The 17,670-nt window shown below is 40.9% G+C and overlaps 2 protein-coding genes and 1 long non-coding RNA gene across 6 annotated transcripts; 2 read left to right on the top strand and 1 right to left on the bottom strand.

The window, feature by feature from the left end:
• The first annotated feature begins 393 nt into the window (after positions 1-393).
• Positions 394-5,193, top strand: LOC119017138 (dual specificity tyrosine-phosphorylation-regulated kinase 1B-like). 3 transcript variants are annotated; one of them, XM_037093602.1, is made up of 13 exons: positions 394-546; positions 682-870; positions 966-1,157; positions 1,245-1,426; positions 1,594-1,717; positions 2,100-2,210; positions 2,355-2,411; positions 2,515-2,663; positions 2,799-3,644; positions 3,869-3,960; positions 4,046-4,398; positions 4,548-4,894; positions 4,967-5,193. In XM_037093602.1, the coding sequence occupies exons 2-11, from the start codon at positions 694-696 to the stop codon at positions 4,168-4,170; spliced, it is 2,055 nt and encodes a 684-aa protein (XP_036949497.1). In that variant the 5' UTR covers positions 394-546; positions 682-693; the 3' UTR covers positions 4,171-4,398; positions 4,548-4,894; positions 4,967-5,193. The 3 variants fall into 3 exon arrangements, with proteins under 3 accessions (XP_036949497.1, XP_036949506.1, XP_036949487.1); XM_037093611.1 differs by having other exon boundaries at positions 410-546; positions 679-870; positions 4,049-4,398; XM_037093592.1 differs by having other exon boundaries at positions 410-546; positions 679-870.
• Positions 5,194-5,729: 536 nt separating this feature from the next.
• eri2 (ERI1 exoribonuclease family member 2) lies at positions 5,730-10,387 on the top strand. Of its 2 annotated transcripts, XM_037093547.1 has the most exons (9): positions 5,730-5,987; positions 6,274-6,338; positions 6,448-6,528; positions 6,627-6,754; positions 6,838-7,000; positions 7,265-7,365; positions 7,466-7,547; positions 7,648-7,736; positions 8,151-10,387. In XM_037093547.1, the coding sequence occupies exons 1-9, from the start codon at positions 5,965-5,967 to the stop codon at positions 9,654-9,656; spliced, it is 2,238 nt and encodes a 745-aa protein (XP_036949442.1). In that variant the 5' UTR covers positions 5,730-5,964; the 3' UTR covers positions 9,657-10,387. The 2 variants fall into 2 exon arrangements, with proteins under 2 accessions (XP_036949442.1, XP_036949446.1); XM_037093551.1 differs by lacking the exon at positions 5,730-5,987 and having other exon boundaries at positions 6,313-6,338; positions 6,627-6,662.
• Positions 7,678-16,239, bottom strand: LOC119017529. Its single transcript, XR_005074462.1, has 3 exons — positions 16,180-16,239; positions 11,524-11,613; positions 7,678-7,809 (listed from the first exon to the last, which is right to left on the bottom strand). It is a non-coding gene; the product is annotated as an uncharacterized LOC119017529 (long non-coding RNA).
• Positions 16,240-17,670: the final 1,431 nt, after the last annotated feature.

Below are 17,670 nucleotides of genomic sequence, written 5' to 3'. Positions count from 1 at the left end.
AGGAATTTACTAAGCAATTGTTTATTGTAACATTGAAACCGATGTTTATACAACTTTGTAAATGATTAATAAACACTGTGGAGCTCGTCTGTAAACACTATTTGGATGGCCAACATACATTTACAATTGTTTAGTAAATGGTTTATAAAGTATTTCATTGTTTGTTTAATTGAAATAAACTTTAACTTTTGTAATTTAATATGAAACTTTGCTGTACAACTACAATGACTAATGTCTTAATTCATTATAATTTATCCATTCCTAATGATGGTTGCTATAAAATTAGGATTATAAAACTTTGTGGTGTAAAATAAAAGATGAAAAATGATCCATAGCAACGGTGAAATGAGAGAAAGATGGTGTTTACATTCAAACTGTTGCTGGTAGAACACGTTGCTTTGACCTGAGCTTCAGGGAATCTCTGATCCTTTCATCATGGAACATTCTAAATGTTTGGCTACGTAAGTGCTGCTAATAAAATTGATCTCATAACACATCCTGCAAGTTATCCAGAGAGGTGAACCGTCTTCAACCACTGTGATACAGGTGAGTCACTCCTTCTATTCTGTTTCAGGAGTCAGAAAGTACAGATGAAATAATAATATTAAAAATTGTTTAGTCATTTGCAGGCAATCGGTAATTTCTCCTTTTTTCTTATTTTCACCTGTCTTGTTTCAGCAGTCTAAGACAGAAATGGAAGCTACTAAACTGAGAGAAAGTCGTCCCTCCGAACTCCCCAGCGAATATAAATTCCTGAAAGTTCTGGGAGAGGGCGTCTTTGGAAAGGTGGTGAAATGTGTGAACAAGGAGACCCGAGAGATTGTGGCGATCAAGATGCCTAAAAGCTTGGATAACAGTACCGAGAATGAGGTGGGAAACTTATATATTTTACAGTCAAAGTTGCAGATGTTAGTCGTTAACTAACTGCAAAAAACTAATCAAGCCAAACTTGCCTGTGTCTCCAGATCCCCGTGCTGAGAAAGATCAAGCGCCACAACCTTGACAAATACAACATTGTCAAGTACATCGACTGTTTTAAGACCTGTTTTGGAAAGGCGCTTGTGTTTGAGCCACTGGATATAAGCCTATATCACTACATCAAGAAGACAAATTCTACCCCCATGCTTCTGCACGACATCAGAACCATCATCCGACAGGTCTGATCAGCACCGTCAGATGGAAAGCAAAGCAATCAACACTCAGTTTTAGGTTTCTGTACATTCTAACCCACCTTGTACTTTCAGATGGCCACAGCACTTAATGTGCTGAAGGGGATCGAGGTGATCCACACCGATCTCAAACTGGACAACATAATGCTGGTGGATCACCAACGACGACCCTTTAAAGTAAAGCTGATAGACTTCGGTCTGGCCATTTCCAGATCAGAGGTCAGGAGGGGCAGCATTCTGCAGCCACGAGCTTTTAGGTAAGAAAGATTATTTGTTTTATTATACTGGAGTGAATTTGTGGTTTACTATCTTCACCATGAAGAAGCAGCGATGTGCTTCCTTCCTGTAACATGTTCTTTCCATGTGCTCACTGTCAAAAATATAGCAGTGTAAACATCCTGTAATGTTTCTCTTCCTCATTCAGGTCTCCGGAAATTATTCTGGGCTGTCACTTTTCTGAGGCCATTGATATGTGGACCCTGGGCTGTGCGATGTTCGAGATGATCTGCGGCCATCACCCGTTCGCAGGAGACAATCAAAATGAAATAGTAAGTCATCCACTGTAGTCAGACAATCTGTCAATCACTTGTACTTGTGTGTCTTTGCTTGTGCTCGTGTTCTCTCTCTAGTTAGAGCTCCTTGTACATCCCACAGGTATGATGAGTGTATGAAGAAGGAATCATAAGATATTTAAGAAACTAGGGAATGAAAAACAGTCGTTGTACCTACGATTGGAGGTCTTAGCATTAGCATAATGTCACAAAAACAGGAGCTTTCCAGGATGAACTGCGATGCTCGGCCTCTGATTGTCTTACCCTTATATTCCAAACAGGCCATTAAGAGACAGGAGGGGTCATTCCTTTGCCCTCCTGGGAACAATATTCTGCTTCCTCTTGCTTATTTTGATGTAATTTTCTGTTTCATCTCCAGTTGCTGAGCATTGTTCAACTGCTGGGTCAGCCAGCCAACCGTGTTCTTGAAAATGGTCGACGGACGAAGAGTTTCTTCTACATCAATGATGACAAAGTGTGGGCGATCAAGGTACCACAATGAACCTTCTCTGACCTCTACAGAAGTTATTTCATCTTTTATCAGTACATTTGATATTTTGATGACATAACATGTTAACATTTGACAACATTCAACAGTTGATCATTAATACAAACACTCTGATCCATCTTTCAGACTGGTATTGAAGCCAAAAAGTGCCACGAGTTCAAATCTCTGGATGATCTGAAAGGAGTAAGTGTGAAGTAACTTTCATTGTCACTACGATCGATTGTCTTTTCATGATCACAAGGATGACTTGACTGATGTTGAATTTGACTGATGTTTCCTCAACTAGATGCGTCTGGAGAAGAATAACAAAACTGAGGCAGTGGAGAGAGAGCAGTGTGTCGAGCTCCTGAAGGCAATGCTGAAAGTTAACGCAGATGAGAGGATCACTCCCCGTGAAGTCCTCACTCATCCATTTATCACCAAAAATTACCCCAGGTAAATGTGCGTGTGTGTGTGCAGGATGTGAGTTCTATCGGCGGTGCTTTGTTAGTTAGTAATGATTTATCATTTGATCAGTGTCCTGTCATGTTTCCAGGAAATCAATTTAACAGTGAGTGTGTCTTTTATAAGCAATAGCGTTTTGGCACCAGCATCCCGTCCATCCAGTCCAACCGGTACATCTGGTCCATCTGGTCCATCTGGTCCATCCAGTCCATCCGGTCCATCCAGTCCATCCAGTTCATCCAGTCCATCCAGTCCACCCGGTCCATCCAGTCCATCACCTGAGAAACCCAGAGCCGAGAACACAACACTGCTGGACGATCAGGAGGGTACAGTTAGTGAGCCTCCTGCTGCTCCTCTGAAGGATGGAGACAGCAGTAACCTCCAACTGGACAACTGCACTCCTGCTGCTGAAAATCTGCCACCAGGTGTGATCCTGGTTCCACTTGCGACAGCCGAGAACACAACACTGCTGGACGATCAGGAGGGTACAGTCAGTGAGACTGCTGCTGCTCCTCTGAAGGATGAAGACAGCAGTAACATCCAACGAGATGACTGCACTGCATCTGCTAGAAATCTGCTATCAGGTGTGATCCTGGTTCGACGTGCGACAGCCGAGACCACATCACTGCTGGACGATCAGGAGAGTACAGTTAGTGAGCCTCCTGCTGCTCCTCTGAAGGATGAAGACAGCAGTAACATCCAACGAGATGACTGCACTGCATCTGCTAGAAATCTGCTATCAGGTGTGATCCTGGTTCGACGTGCGACAGCCGAGAACACGACACTGCTGGACGATCAGGAGAGTACAGTTAGTGAGCCTCCTGCTGCTGCTCCTCTGAAGGATGAAGACTGCAGTAACATCCAATCGGACAACTGCTCTCCTGCTGAAAATCTGCCATCAGGTGTGATCCTGGTTCGACCTGCGACAGCCGAGAACACGACGTTGCTGGAAGATCAGGAGAGTACAGTTAGGTAAGATGCTGAAAAACAGTATCACAACCTGTTGCCTTTCTCTTTCACTCACTTCTAAATCAAATCCACATGATAGCTAGATTACAGGAGGAAGTTAATGATCACACCGATTTGGTCCTCAAAAGCCACCAGAATCAACAAAAATTAAAAGTTCCTTGTTGCAGCTTCGAAATGCGAAGACATTCACACAAATAACACTCTAACCTTTTCTTGTGTGTGTTTAGTTTTCAGTCTGGACTGAACAAGACAGAGTCAGAGTCCACAGTGAGAAACACCAACAGTAACACGAAGACGTCTGAGGACTCAGCCACATGTGGTAAGTAACATTCACCTCCACCTGCGCCTGAATTGTTGTGCATTCTGAAGTACGGCTGAAGTTTTAAATGTCGTTTGATTTTCAGAAGACACCGAGCCAAAGAAGAAGGGGAAGAAGAAGAAAAGAGGCATTTTCTCTTGGTTGAGGAAGATTTTCAGCTGCTGTGTTTCTCTCCATTCATTAGGGATGTGTGAAGACAGTTCTGTGTAGGGTTTTCATGGCATAGATTTTCAGGGCTTTTGGGGAGTTTTGCAATCAAAATTGTCATCTTTTGTTCATTCTCCCCATTTGTGGTTTTCTCCGGGCGCTCCGGGTTTTTCCAACAAACATAAAGTATGTTTTAAAAAATATATATATGCAGGGACAGATCTGACGAAAAAAGCCCTCATATTGCCTGAATGCCCCATAAGAAAAAAGCAGCACATTCACTCCCATCAGGTGAGATTAATTCCTCCCATCCCGACGATCATTTCTCTGATGAGAAAATGGTTTACTTTAGCAGGAAGAACATCAGATCTGTGAGTGTGTTTGACTGTGTGTTAAGTTTACATGATTCTTTAAGATGTCAAGATAACTTTCATGTTTAGTGTCCAGACTGACATGGCCGACATGAATGACATGAATGTGAGCCTCCTGCCGCTCCTCTGGAGGATGAAGGCAGCATTAACACCCAACAAGACGACTGCACTGCATCTCCCACAATTCTACCATCGGATGTGATCACGTCAATTTGTTCCACAGGAGCCACCGGAATCAACAAGAATGGAAAGTTCCTTGTTGCAGCTTTAAGATGCGATGACAATAACAGAAATGACACTCCTGTTACTGTCATCGCATCTTGTGTTTGTTTATTTTCCAGTCAGGTCTGAACAAGACGTCAGAGTCTTCAGTGAGCAACACAGTAACACAAAGTCATCAGGCTCAACCACATGTGGTACGTACCAGTCACCTCCACTTGCGTCTGAATTGTGGTGAAGTACGGCTGAGATTTTCTTTTGATTTTCAGAAGACACCAGCGTATAGAAGAAGAGGAAGAAGAGGAAGAAGACCCTTCAGACCTGTCTTCTCTTGGTTGAGGAAGACTTCAGGCTGCTGTGTTTCCTGTGCTGATGAGGATCAGGGACGTGTGAAGTGAAGTTCTGTGTCGGGTTTCTTTAGCATGTTTTTCTGGGATTCATTATCCGGTTTCCTCCCACACTCAATTAGACAATAAACAATTAGATTGGATTTTAAGAAACTGTCCCATGACTTTCATTAGGCTAAGTACTACTGCTAGTATTTAGTATTTCCTCAGTGTTGATGGCAGAATATGCATACAAAACACTACTCTTTGCAGCTCTCTGTCCACCCCAGAGACCAAATATCTAAAACATGGTGTAAATTCTTCTATATCTGTTTACACACAAGACAGGAAATGTAAATATGCATATTTTTCATTCAATTTATTAAACTGCACACATGTCTGTTCCTGTCTCTTTTTTAATTCAACTTGCTATGAAAAACGACTATTTTGTCCTTTATTTAAATATACAATATTTATTAATGGTATAATTTCTTCAAAACAGCTTTTTTCAATCCTCAATAAAAGTTTACTTTCTATAGAGTTAACATCACAACATATGGATTTCTATAATAATAAATACTGATGAATACTTTATTAACTTCAGATTCCTTGTTTCCACTGTACAGCCCCATAAATATACATGTTTTTTATTCGTATTTTCTATATCGTGCTTTTGTTTTGACGACAAACGGACCAAACCGGAAGTGTAAGTTCGTCCATTTCCGGTAAAATCCGCTTTTCATTTTTCATGATCGACAAATCTATCTGCAGTTGATTTAATCCACTCGCAGCCCCGAACAATCGAGCAAAGACTGATGGATGAATACATTTTTTTAAAAAAAACAGCGCGATTTTTGCTGCGATTTCTACAAGCGAGGCCACTTCATAGTTTCATATGTTTTGTCAAGCTAGTTGTCCGAATTTAAGTTACGTCTAACATTATGACTACAAAGAAACTGGCCAGGTATGTAGCTGATAAATCATGAGCCTTTAGCGTTAGCAGATAGCTAACGCTAAAGGCTCCGTTTGAGTTGACGCCGTTGATAGTTTAAATTACTAACGTTGGCTACTTTATTTGTGTTATGTTGAGTTATTGAATACTTATCTAAAATGTTAACTATGCTTTAAAGTGGTGAGCAATATTTAGCCCCAGTTTGTGCCACTCGTGTGTCCTGTTGCCAAGATTAGGCAAATAAAACACCAAAGCCAAGATCGGATTTAACGTTATTGCACCTTTCTCGCCTCCATAGAGAATTAGGATTATTGAGGCAGCGGAGTCAGTCCTCTAATGGGTCCAAGAAATCACTGGTATCCAGTAAGTACGATTGTTCAATCTTATGTGTTCATAAAGAGCTCATGATTCGACCTGATCCTGTTGTCTGTGCATGCTCACACTGCTGTATAATACTGTCCATTTCTCTCAGATCAAATATTTTCATACCTGATTGTGATTGACTTTGAGTCCACTTGCTGGAGAGAGAAGAACAACTACGGCCAGGAAATCAGTAAGAAGCCCTTTCTGTTTTTATTTCATATGGACCGTTTCAATTTTTACACATGCTGATAACATCCTCCACGTTTTCCTCCTTCCTTTACTTTGCAGTTGAGTTTCCTGCTGTTCTCCTGAACACATCCACAGGTGAGGTCGAGTCAGAGTTTCACACTTATGTTCAACCTCAAGAGCACCCCATTCTGTCAGACTTCTGCACTGAGCTGACTGGGATTACACAGGTGATGGGCATCAACACGCATACCAGTGGACTTTCTGGTGCTTTTTACATTATATCTGACAGTTTAATTTCTCTGTCTCACAGATGCAAGTTGAAGCAGGGATCCCCCTGCAGATCTGTCTTTCCCGGTTCAGCCGCTGGCTGCAAAACCTGCAGCTCAATATGGGCGTGGTCTTTTCCAATATACAACAGAGAACTTCTGCAACTACAGCTTCTCAAAAACTGTGTACTTTCCTCACATGGTCAGGTAAAAGTTAAATTCCATCAGTCCAGAATTCTTATGTTACCCTTTATTTATCATATAGACCCACCATGAAGGTCTCTGCCATTCCTGTATGGAGAGCACATTAAATATAAACTAGAATAATATTTTGATCTTCAGACATCACAAATCATGAACAGAAATACTGAGGCTTGGTCACTGCAAAAACATGTTTTATTCACAAGTGGAAAATTCAAGTGAAATCATGTCATTCATTTTTAATGTGCCTGCTTCTGCCTTGTGTATCAGACTGGGATCTTGGAGTTTGTTTGCAGTACGAGTGCAAACGCAAGCAGCTCCATAAACCTGATGTGCTCAACAGCTGGATAGACCTGAGAAGCACCTACAGGGTAAGTGGAAGCTAATTTGATTTCCTACAGTCACTAGGACTAGACCTAATAATGTCAGCATTACACATCTTGTGATAACCCGATTCCTTGTATTTCTCAGTTGTTTTACGACAGGAAACCCAAAGGCCTGAACGGGGCTCTGCAAGATCTAGGAATACAGTTTTCGGGGCGAGAACATTCTGGTATAGGAAAAAAAATCTCTTTTGTCAAAACAAATCTTATCCTAAAATTAAAACATGTCATCTTATCCCATGTGTTTTGTTTTTCTCCTCTTTTCCTCAGGTTTGGATGATGCCCGAAATACAGCTCACCTGGCAGCGAGGATGATGAGGGATGGGTGCGTCATGAAGATCACTAGGAGCCTGGTGAGGGTGAGTGGCCGTCGTCCAGCGCTGAATCCAAGCTCCTAAAGCCCCGTCCCTCTTCTGTCTCCTCAAGCACAACCTTTTATGGAGGATATGGAAGTCTTCATGGAAGCTTGTTTGGGAAACACTACATGAAGAGTTTTTTTTTTTTTATTTTATTGTGAAGCTTTCTCATATAAATAAACTAATATATAACTTTTGCAATATCTTAAACACTTATTTTTTTTAATACCCTTTACTTGCATATAAAATATGACGTACAGCTTTCTGGACCTGGAATAGAGGCAGTAAACATGCAATTTAATGGGATTTTACAACTACTGACTCAGTTTACTTCAGAATCCAGTTTCAAGGAAAAATCAGGAATGGGTGATATTTCATGAGTTACTGATTTTATCTCATCTTGTCTTCTTCTTATAGACCCCATTAATGGCCAAACCAATGCATGGAAACACAACTGCAGACAACAAAGAAAAATCCACCACCAATAAAGAGGAAAACACATTGACCACAAACAACCCTTCAGTGTCCAACATTCCTCCCAAATCATGTCAGATGAAATTGGGGTCAGGGGTAATCAGAGGGGGTTCTGATCCAAAGGACAACATGAGTCCAGTTCAGGAATCTGTTCAAATCTGTCAAAGCCTGATCTCTCCAAAGACATTGCTGAATGGTTCAACTACGCCACTATGGGGGAGGTCAGCCACAGCAAAGGCTGCGACGAATATCCCCTCTTTGGTGATGAGAAATTGTCCTTCATCACATGATGATAATAGCAACAACAGCCTTGTTCTGTGTTTCACTACAGTGGGCTGCCTTTCAAATCAGCCTCAGACAAAACAGCCCTCAAAAATAGGAGAAAAAGTTGGACTTGTGGAGGAAGAGGAATGTGCAGAGCTCTTAGTGGAAACAGAGGACAGGTGTGGTTCATACGATGATGTGGTGTTGGAGGGGGACGATGGTGTCATAAGTGAAACGGAGAGAGAATCTGATATCGACTATGTGTCAGATTTTGACAGCGGATGTCACGTGTGGGAAGAGTCTGATAATAGACATTCAACAGGCGGTCAGGTCACAATAAGGGATGACACGAGAGAAACAGTGAGGGCTGACAACAACTTTAAAACTCAAAACATGACCTCATCAACAACTTCTCTCTCTACAAAAAAGATGAAATTCAGTGTTAATATGTTTAGTCACTTGGATGAGATCAGGCAGCATTCAACAATCTCGGAGACCAAATCTTGTTTTGCTGTGCCTAAAACTCCAAAATCCAAATTGAACCAGCGCAAAACAGGACTTAAAACCTCTGTAGGAGTTCAAGGAAAGCTCAGTGAGCCTCGTGATAATACTGAAACAAACACACCCTTTCCATTCAGGCACCATCCCTTCATGCCAGAGAAGACCTCCACTCCCAATTCCTCATTTGCCAGGCCCAAAGCAGTCATCACACCACACACAAGTAACAAAAAGACTCCACAATCTTCCTTTACCATCTACACTTCCCCAGGAAACTCCTCCCGTACCTCCTCATCTGTCCCCTTTAACGCCTCCAAGACTGTCCTCTCCTCGTTGTCAACCAACACACTCTCCTCACGCACCATCCAGTCCTCCTTTTCTGTACCAATGAAAGGAGGACAGAGGGTAACATCCCCGCTGTGTGGATGTGGGCGCCGCGCAAAGCGTCAGGTCGTGTCAAACGGTGGTCCGAACCAGGGGCGAGGGTTTTATTGCTGTCCTGTTCGCCGGTCGGGCAGTGGAGGCACGATCCAGAAGGGATGCGAGTTCTTTAAGTGGGAGTCCGCTCTGGTGAAGAGCAGCTCAGTGGCCTCTCCTGCTGTCAGGTCATCGGTGTCACTCTGTCAGATCAACTCAACTCTGAGCTGTCGTCCACCCCAGAGGTCAACAATAAGAAAGAGCTATTAACTTGTTGAAGAAAAGAAGGCTGCTTCAGTCGCATAGAAGAGTCCTTGATCATTGAATTTTGTTTTTTAACTTATCATTTTCTACACTGTGTGAAAGTAAAATCAGACATTTCTTTCTGTTGTTGCTATACCCACAAGCACAGGGGAGGTCTCTCCTTGTAAACTACATACAGGAGAAAAAAGTCAAAGCTGTTATTTGTATTGATGTAATGAATGCTTAATTTATTGATTCTGTTGTGGACAATACATTTGCTTTTATCAATTTAAAATGCCACCTAAAATCTAATTGCTTTTTAACATCCTTATAAATCCAATATTTTGAAAAGTTTACGCATGATGTTAAATGTTGCTTGGTAAGTGACCGGTTGTACACTACTTATCACGATGCATTGTGGGATAGTCTGAGTGCACTATATAGAGTATAATATTTCCCACTAGACATTCGGACAGCGCTACAAATGGGCGTAGTCACTATGTAGTGCACTATATAGGGAGTAGTGAGTGATTTCGGACACAGCCCACCTGTTTACACTTTTTAGGACATAAGGGGCGAATGAGCTTGAATGAATAATGACAAGTAATGAAATGAATGACTGTGATGCTCATGAAATGGATTTTATTGATAAATATCATTGATGAACACTGATAAGAAACTTCTTTTTCAATGTGTTGTCTAGTAAATGTACCATTTTTAAAATGTTAAATAATAAAGTGCCTGTTTTACTGATCATGTTCAAGACTTTGTTTCATTTTCTAACTTTTTAAATTTGCTTAATGTTTTAATAGACATTTGTAAAGAGTGGTGGTAAAAACTACTCACATATTTTACTTTAATAGAATGACCAATACTATTATAGTACTACTATACTACTATACGTTTTGAGGTATATGTACTTTAATTGAGTATTTCCATTTTCTGATATTTTGTACTTACACTCCACTATATTTAAATATTGTACTTCACTTCATTTATTAAATAACTTTTAGTTAATAATTACTTAATAGGTTCTTTAGCAGCACATTTTTAAATTGATTTTTTTTTTTTATTACTAAATAAATAAACAAACAAACACTGCTGCTGGGTATCAGGAAAAAAGCTGAATATCTAATCTGGTAATAGACTGAAGGTATCACGTACCGGTAGGTATCCCTCCGGATTTCAAAGTAAAGGACGACATGAGGAAAAAAAAAAAACAATTTTGCCATAAGTTGTTCAAGATCAAGATTCATAACTGCTTGAACTTCTTAGACTACTTACATGAATAATGAAGTACTTTTGCTGTGTACTGTTTTAGTAATACTTGAGTAATGTCAAAATCCATAAATAAAGATACTGAAAACGTAATTTAGTTTGTTTTACCTTAATAAATGTATGTTATGAATGTGTGTGTGTTTGCTTAATTAAAGAAAATACCTCCTGCTCGTACTAAAAACAGCAAATTGCCAAAATGTTACATTGTGAGAAACAGGAGATTCTGAGATTCTGCATTGATGTGGAGTGGGAACGACAGCGAGTGAAGCAAACTGGTACTGTTTGTTCTCCTCCAGACAACAAGTTTGGAATTTAACACGGGAGCTTCTGATGGTCGGTGGCGCTCTTGTGTTTGAAGTCTATACATTCGAGAGTGTGAGTCTGCGGCCTTCCTGGGCTGAGCACCAACCAGACAACATGTCAGTCCACAAAACGGGATTACAGGATTAGAGGAAATCAGGGTTCAGTTCAGGAAACCGTCGACCAACTCGTCCTCAGCAGCCGGTTCCTCTGCACACACTTTCAGCTCCTGGCTGCTCTCGTTCTGGAGAAGCGAGCAGTGACCACCAGCACTCTGCAGATATATCAGCCATCAGTACAGCTGACAGATACTCACACTTTCCCTTCAGGTTCCTGTGGCAGCTCGTCTTCATTGGTCGGCTCGTCTTGTTCGTCTTGGTGATTCGTCCTTTCAACCGTCCATCACCTGCGAGATGAGAAAGAACAGCAGTGGTAGTTTCACGTCTCTTTGTGCAGGTTTTGTGGGGATTTTGTGCAAGTTTTTTGTGAATATTTGAAGTTTTGTGGAGATCTGGTGTGTATTCGTGTTTAATTTGTATGTCATTTTGAAGATTTTTAGTCTTTTTGGGGGAGATTTTAAGTGTATTTGTGGAAGTTTTGTGGAAGTTTTGTGTTTATTTGTGGAAGTTTTGAGTGTTTTTGTGGAAGTTTTGTGTTTATTTGTGGAAGTTTTGAGTGTTTTTCTGGAAGTTTTGAGTGTTTTTCTGGAAGTTTTGTGTTTATTTGTGGAAGTTTTGAGTGTTTTTCTGGAAGTTTTGAGTGTTTTTGTGGAAGTTTTGTGTTTATTTGTGTAGGTTTTGAGTGTATTTGTGGAAGTTTTGTATGTTTTTGTGGAAGTTTTGTGTTTATTTGTGTAGGTTTTGAGTGTTTTGTGGAACTTTTGAGTGATTTTGTGGAACCTTTGTGTTTATTTGTGTGGGTTTTGAGTGTAAAAAGCATTTAACATGTGTATACACTGAGAGCTGCAACATTAGAACCAGTGACAGGTGAAATGAATAACATGGATCATAATGTTCCAATGCCATGTTCGGCTGTGAAGCCATGACTCCTAGCATTCATGTGGACGTCTCTTTGACAGACACCAGTCACCCAAACACAGCTGCAGACCAAGTACACCCCCTCATGGCAGCAGCACTCCTTGATGGCAGTGCCCCCCCTGCTCAGGAACGACCTGAGGAACGTGGGAAAGAGCTCAAGGTGTCAACCTGGACTCCAGACTCCCCAGATCTCAATCCACCTGAGCGTCCACTGGATGCAGTCAGAGCCAAGAACGATCCATGGGGGCCCCAACATGGATAGCAGTTGGTTCTGGCGTCATCCAACAGATGCTCAACTGGATTGGGATCTGGAGAATGAGGAGGCCAGTTTGACACTTTGGGTTCTTTGCCACGAGGGGGTGTAGTTGGTCTGAACGGTGTTTGGGTGGCTGGTGTTTGTCAAAGAGGCTCCACAGAAATGACAGAAGTCAAAGTTTCCCAGCAGAACATTTGATTGTAACAAGATGATCAATGTTCACTTCACTTGTCAGTTGTTGTGATGTTGTGGCTGAACAGTGAAGATATACATGTTAAATACTTCTCATATTTTGCATCGATCATTATTGAAGTTTACTTAAGTTCAGTTTTGAGCTACTGACTGTCCCTGAGTATTTACATTTACTGCAACTTCAAACTGATTAAACTATACTAAATCCTATAATTCATACTTTTACTGTACTTTGTCTAACAGCTTTAGTCACTCGTTACTTTGCAGATTCATATAATCAATATCAAATTTTCACTGATCAAACATGATGTATTATTATACATTAAGCTACCCAGCATTAAAAGCAGAAAGTTGAGACAATAGAGAGGAAATGTGAGACAAGGCAGTGTCCTGCATTATGGAGGACAATTATTAATCAATTGATTAATTGCGTGATATCGGCACAATCATAAATCAATTCTGTAGAAAGACAGCTGATTGTTGAGTCTCATTCTCAGGTCATCAAATAACACACTTTGTGGGCTATTAACAGGACTCATAGAGTCAAGTTGTTAACAGTGAGAAGACTTGTATTTTTATATACATGTTATTTAAATATATATTTTTATATATATATATATATTTTTGTGCTTATCCAGCAGCTGTAAAAACACTCCTTGAATCCTGTGGGTTTTGAGGTGGGGCCTAAGCCTGCGCTGGTTGGTCATTTCACACAAACCTGAAAACCAACAACTGGATTGCTGTTCCTGAACTTCTGTGCCTGGAACTCTACAGTGGTGAACTGATCATCGTAGCTTACTGCACTCAACACTGTTTAGCTAACACTGTTGGCCTGAAAAGCTTTATACCACGATGTTTCTCCAGCAAAAGAACAACTTCCAAGGCTTCATAAAGCTTATCAAGCACTCTCTGAACACACATTTGCACACTCGAGCGGAGACGTACCTGAACTGAAAACAAACCCTCAATACAATCAGAAGGACGCAGACAAACTAACAACTGCTCAGGCTGTTTGTAGCTATCAGTTCACAAGGCAACAACTTCAAAGGCTTCATGAAGCTAATCAAGCACTCTCTGGATGCACATTTGAGTGCTGGAGTGGAGATGAACCTGAACTGAAAACAAACCTTCAATACACTCAGAAGGAGGCAGACAAGCTAACAACCGCTCTAGCTGTTTGTAGCTACCAGTTTGCTGCAATTCCACCATGAACATAACCACAACAACTGCTTCCAAACAAAAAACATCACCACAACACAATCGGATCATTATTAGTGGCCTGCTGGGCGTTGAGGCCGAGGGCCCTGTAACAGCTTTGTAATGATCTCTGCTTGGTGTTATCAAGCAGGATGCTGTTACACAAAGTTGCAAGAAATTGAATTCCTGCATTTTTTTTTTTTATTATCATTTTGTTTTATCACAGAGTTCAACATTATCTTCAAGCAAAGGCATCGCGCCCATACACACTGAACTCGCGAGGGGAATCGTCATGGACAGATGAGGGCAGAGATCCAAGCCGCTTTAGTGGCGTCAGGCTAGCTTCTACCGTGGCCCTGAGCATGTCCCTAGCCAGGCCGAGGCCCAAGCTAAACACGCACACTTTGTGCACGCTTCTACCATACCATAGGTGTCTGAACATGAGGGACCTGTAAGTTGGCGGGATCGCACAAGGGCTCGTAAGATACGCTATTACCAATACCAGCGGCTGATCAAAGGCCTGACTACTGCCATTCATGGAAACCACTGCTTACAGCTCCGATGGACAGCACTCGGGCATTTGCCATTGAAGATAGTTGAAGTCCGGTCAAGTTAACCTATAAATTACAATAACACCAGGTTTGCCAGGCAGACCACTAACAACTGTATTACTGCCACTGAACTTTTGTCCCTAAACAGCTCTATACCACGAGTCCTCCAAAACAACACGTCTCCGCTCAGTTCTGCTGGTGTTGTAGCTCTCACTTCACTGCACTTCTACCACGAATAAGAACGCCAATGTTAACACCAGGCTCTGCTCTCATCATAGTTTATACACTCAGAAGGACACAGACAAACTTACAACTGCTCAAGCAAAACCTTACACAGTCTGACAGAAATGAACATGTCTCCGGTCATTCTGCTGGTGTTTGAAGCTCAGTTTGCTGCACCTCTACCATGAATGAGACCACAAGAACCGCGTCTAAACCAAAAACTTCACTAGCACACTGTTGCACGTCAGAAACTGAATACGATCCTTATTAGTGACCTGCTGGTCGAACAAGCCGAGGCTTATGTTAATGTTGAATCTACATAAATGAAGCTGTCCATTTAAGTCTTAGCTCAAAACCCACAGGGTTCAAAGGAAGTAGAAACAGGTTTTGTTTTACTGAGAGGAAATACAAACAAGTCTGGTTACAGTGCCTAAATGCATTTATTTGATGTAATTCATAAAGTATTTAACATGTGTATACACTGAGAGCCACAACATTAGAACCAGTGACAGGTGAAATGAATAACATGGATCATTGTGTTCCAATGCCATGTTCGGCTGTGAAGCCATGACTCCTAGCATTCATGTGGACGTCTCTTTGACAGACACCAGTCACCCAAACACAGCTGCAGACCAAGTACACCCCCTCATGGCAGCAGCACTCCTTGATGGCAGTGCCCCCCCTGCTCAGGAACGACCCGAGGAACATGGGAAAGAGCTCAAGGTGTCAACCTGGACTCCAGACTCCCCAGATCTCAATCCACCTGAGCTTCCACTGGATGCAGTCAGAGCCAAGAACGATCCATGGGGGCCCCAACATGGATAGGAGTTGGTTCTGGCGTCATCCAACAGATGCTCAACTGGATTGGGATCTGGAGAATGAGGAGGCCAGTTTGACACTTTGGGTTCTTTGCCATGAGGGGGTGTAGTTGGTCTGAACGGTGTTTGGGTGGCTGGTGTTTGTCAAAGAGGCTCCACAGAAATGACAGAAGTCAAAGTTTCCCAGCAGAACATTTGATTGTAACAAGATGATCAATGTTCACTTCACTTGTCAGTTGTTTTAATGCTGTGGCTGAACAGTGTAGATATACATATTAAACAAAATATAATTATACAATTTATATCATATATATATGAGATCAAATATATGCAGGCAAACTGGTAAACTGTTAAACTGAAACAAGGCCAATTGCCAGCAATATAGCACTTAGTAAAACCTACTTTTACTTCCTTCGTTTATTTGTCATTGAAGTGACTTGTACATTGCTTGTTTGCAAATTTGTTTGCCTTTTTAGTTATTCTTTTTTAAAAGACAAACAGAAAAAGAAGGAGAGAGACTAGTGTCCCAACAGTGACACAGCAGTGGCTTCTGCCAACCCAAACTGTTGGTATTCAACGACCTGTGAATGAGACTCGACTAGCCTCTAGAATCATTTACTGATCCTAGAGTATTAATGAACAGCAACTGATAAATCTCACACTTTCTGCCTTTAACTTTTGCACCTACACTGCACTGACCTTGTTGGACCAGGTGTCTCTCCTCTCCAGTGCTGATCACCATACAGGTCAGAGCTGTTCCACCTGAAGCTGAAGACAAGTCCCACTGTTCACCTGGAGAGAGGAGGAAGAACTTTAGTATAACATGATGACTACGTGCATGTGTGTGTGTGTTTGAGTATATATATTCTGATTATAGCAGTAAAAAAGAAGATGTAATCAGATTACAGACACATCCGGCAAAAACGGGATTTCTTACAACATTATCATTTCATAATAAAGAATGGTATAGCAGTGTGTAACCATGTGCATGACATCATATCAGGAGTCTCACATCACTCTGCACAATAAAATCTGCTATAATCTGATTTAATAAATGTGTTTTCTTAAAGGTAAACCAAAAGTAAACCAAATGTATTAAATCCTGAAAACATATAGTGCTTTATAGATGAGCGATATGATTTTAAAGACTATCTTTTGACAGACAAAAAATGCATTAAATGAATGTACTTATTTGAAAGCCACAGTGAACAGTTATGAATTAAATGAGCGGACAGTTTTACTTAAATTACATTACTGACTACTTTAAATAAGGAACTGTATCAGAACAAACATTTTAAATAACTCTCCCGATCCCAGTACAAGTAAACCAAATGTGTTCAGTCCTGAGAACATTTAGTGCTTTACAGACCAGTGATATGATTTTAAAGTGCAGACAACAATGAGGCTGCAGAATGATCATATAAACTACTGTAGCCACTCAAAATGACCATTTATCTGTCTGCTTGGTGATATCACAGGCAGCACTTCAGGTATATTTCATATCAGCTGCTGGTAAAACGTTATAAACCTCTCACTGAGCTGCTGTTAGCTTCTTTCATGTGATAAGAGATGGAGAGAGGCTAACTTACTCAGACATTAGTAACAACACATGGTTTCTAAATCAGTCATTCCCAGAACAGGAATAGATAATGAAGGTAATGGAAGCCCTGCTCTCCATTACAGAAAGAAAATGTATATATCAAATATAGTTAAAGCTTTGAAAATGCAGCTGAGAGGAGACGTTGGTCTCCATCAAAGACTCAACACGTGCTTTAAAAATCTATAAAAAACTCAATAGAGTGTAATTCAAAAAAAGGTTTTATTATGTAAATAACCAGCAAAGACAACAGGGCTCACTGTCTGAGTGAGTCAACAAACTGCAGCACCTGAAGGAGTTTCATCAGGAGACGGATACTCAGTTTTCCTGCTTCAGGTCCAGTGGAGGCTCGTCCATCACCTGCAGGAAGAGAAAGAAGAGCAGTGGTAGTTTGATGTCTCTTTGTGGAGGTTTTGTGTTGTTTTATGTTTGTTTTTAGAGGTTTTTGTGTTATTTTTAGAGGTTTTGTGTGTTTGTTTTTAGAGGTTTTTGTGTTGTTTTTAGGGTTTTTTGTTGGAAGTGGTTTTGTGTTTGTTTTTAGAGGTTTTTGTTTTTAAGGGTATTGTGTGTTTGTTTTTAGAGGTTTTGTGTTT

The sequence above is a fragment of the Acanthopagrus latus genome, chromosome 1 (assembly GCF_904848185.1).
Source record: "Acanthopagrus latus isolate v.2019 chromosome 1, fAcaLat1.1, whole genome shotgun sequence".
In the NCBI taxonomy this organism is placed as follows: Eukaryota; Metazoa; Chordata; class Actinopteri; order Spariformes; family Sparidae; genus Acanthopagrus; species Acanthopagrus latus.
Note: the sequence above shows the minus strand (reverse complement) of the source record. Positions and strands in the feature narration are given on the sequence as shown.

Excerpts from the sequence above, each read along its gene's own strand:
- LOC119017138 (XM_037093602.1), top strand. The coding sequence starts at position 694 with ATGGAAGCTACTAAACTGAGAGAAAGTCGTCCCTCCGAACTCCCCAGC. Across the intron at positions 3,645-3,868 it reads GATCAGGAGAGTACAGTTAG|TTTTCAGTCTGGACTGAACA; the intron begins GTAAGATGCTGA and ends GTGTGTGTTTAG. Across the intron at positions 3,961-4,045 it reads TGAGGACTCAGCCACATGTG|AAGACACCGAGCCAAAGAAG; the intron begins GTAAGTAACATT and ends TTTGATTTTCAG.
- eri2 (XM_037093547.1), top strand. The coding sequence starts at position 5,965 with ATGACTACAAAGAAACTGGCCAG. Across the intron at positions 6,755-6,837 it reads AGCTGACTGGGATTACACAG|ATGCAAGTTGAAGCAGGGAT; the intron begins GTGATGGGCATC and ends TCTGTCTCACAG. Across the intron at positions 7,548-7,647 it reads TTCGGGGCGAGAACATTCTG|GTTTGGATGATGCCCGAAAT; the intron begins GTATAGGAAAAA and ends TCTTTTCCTCAG.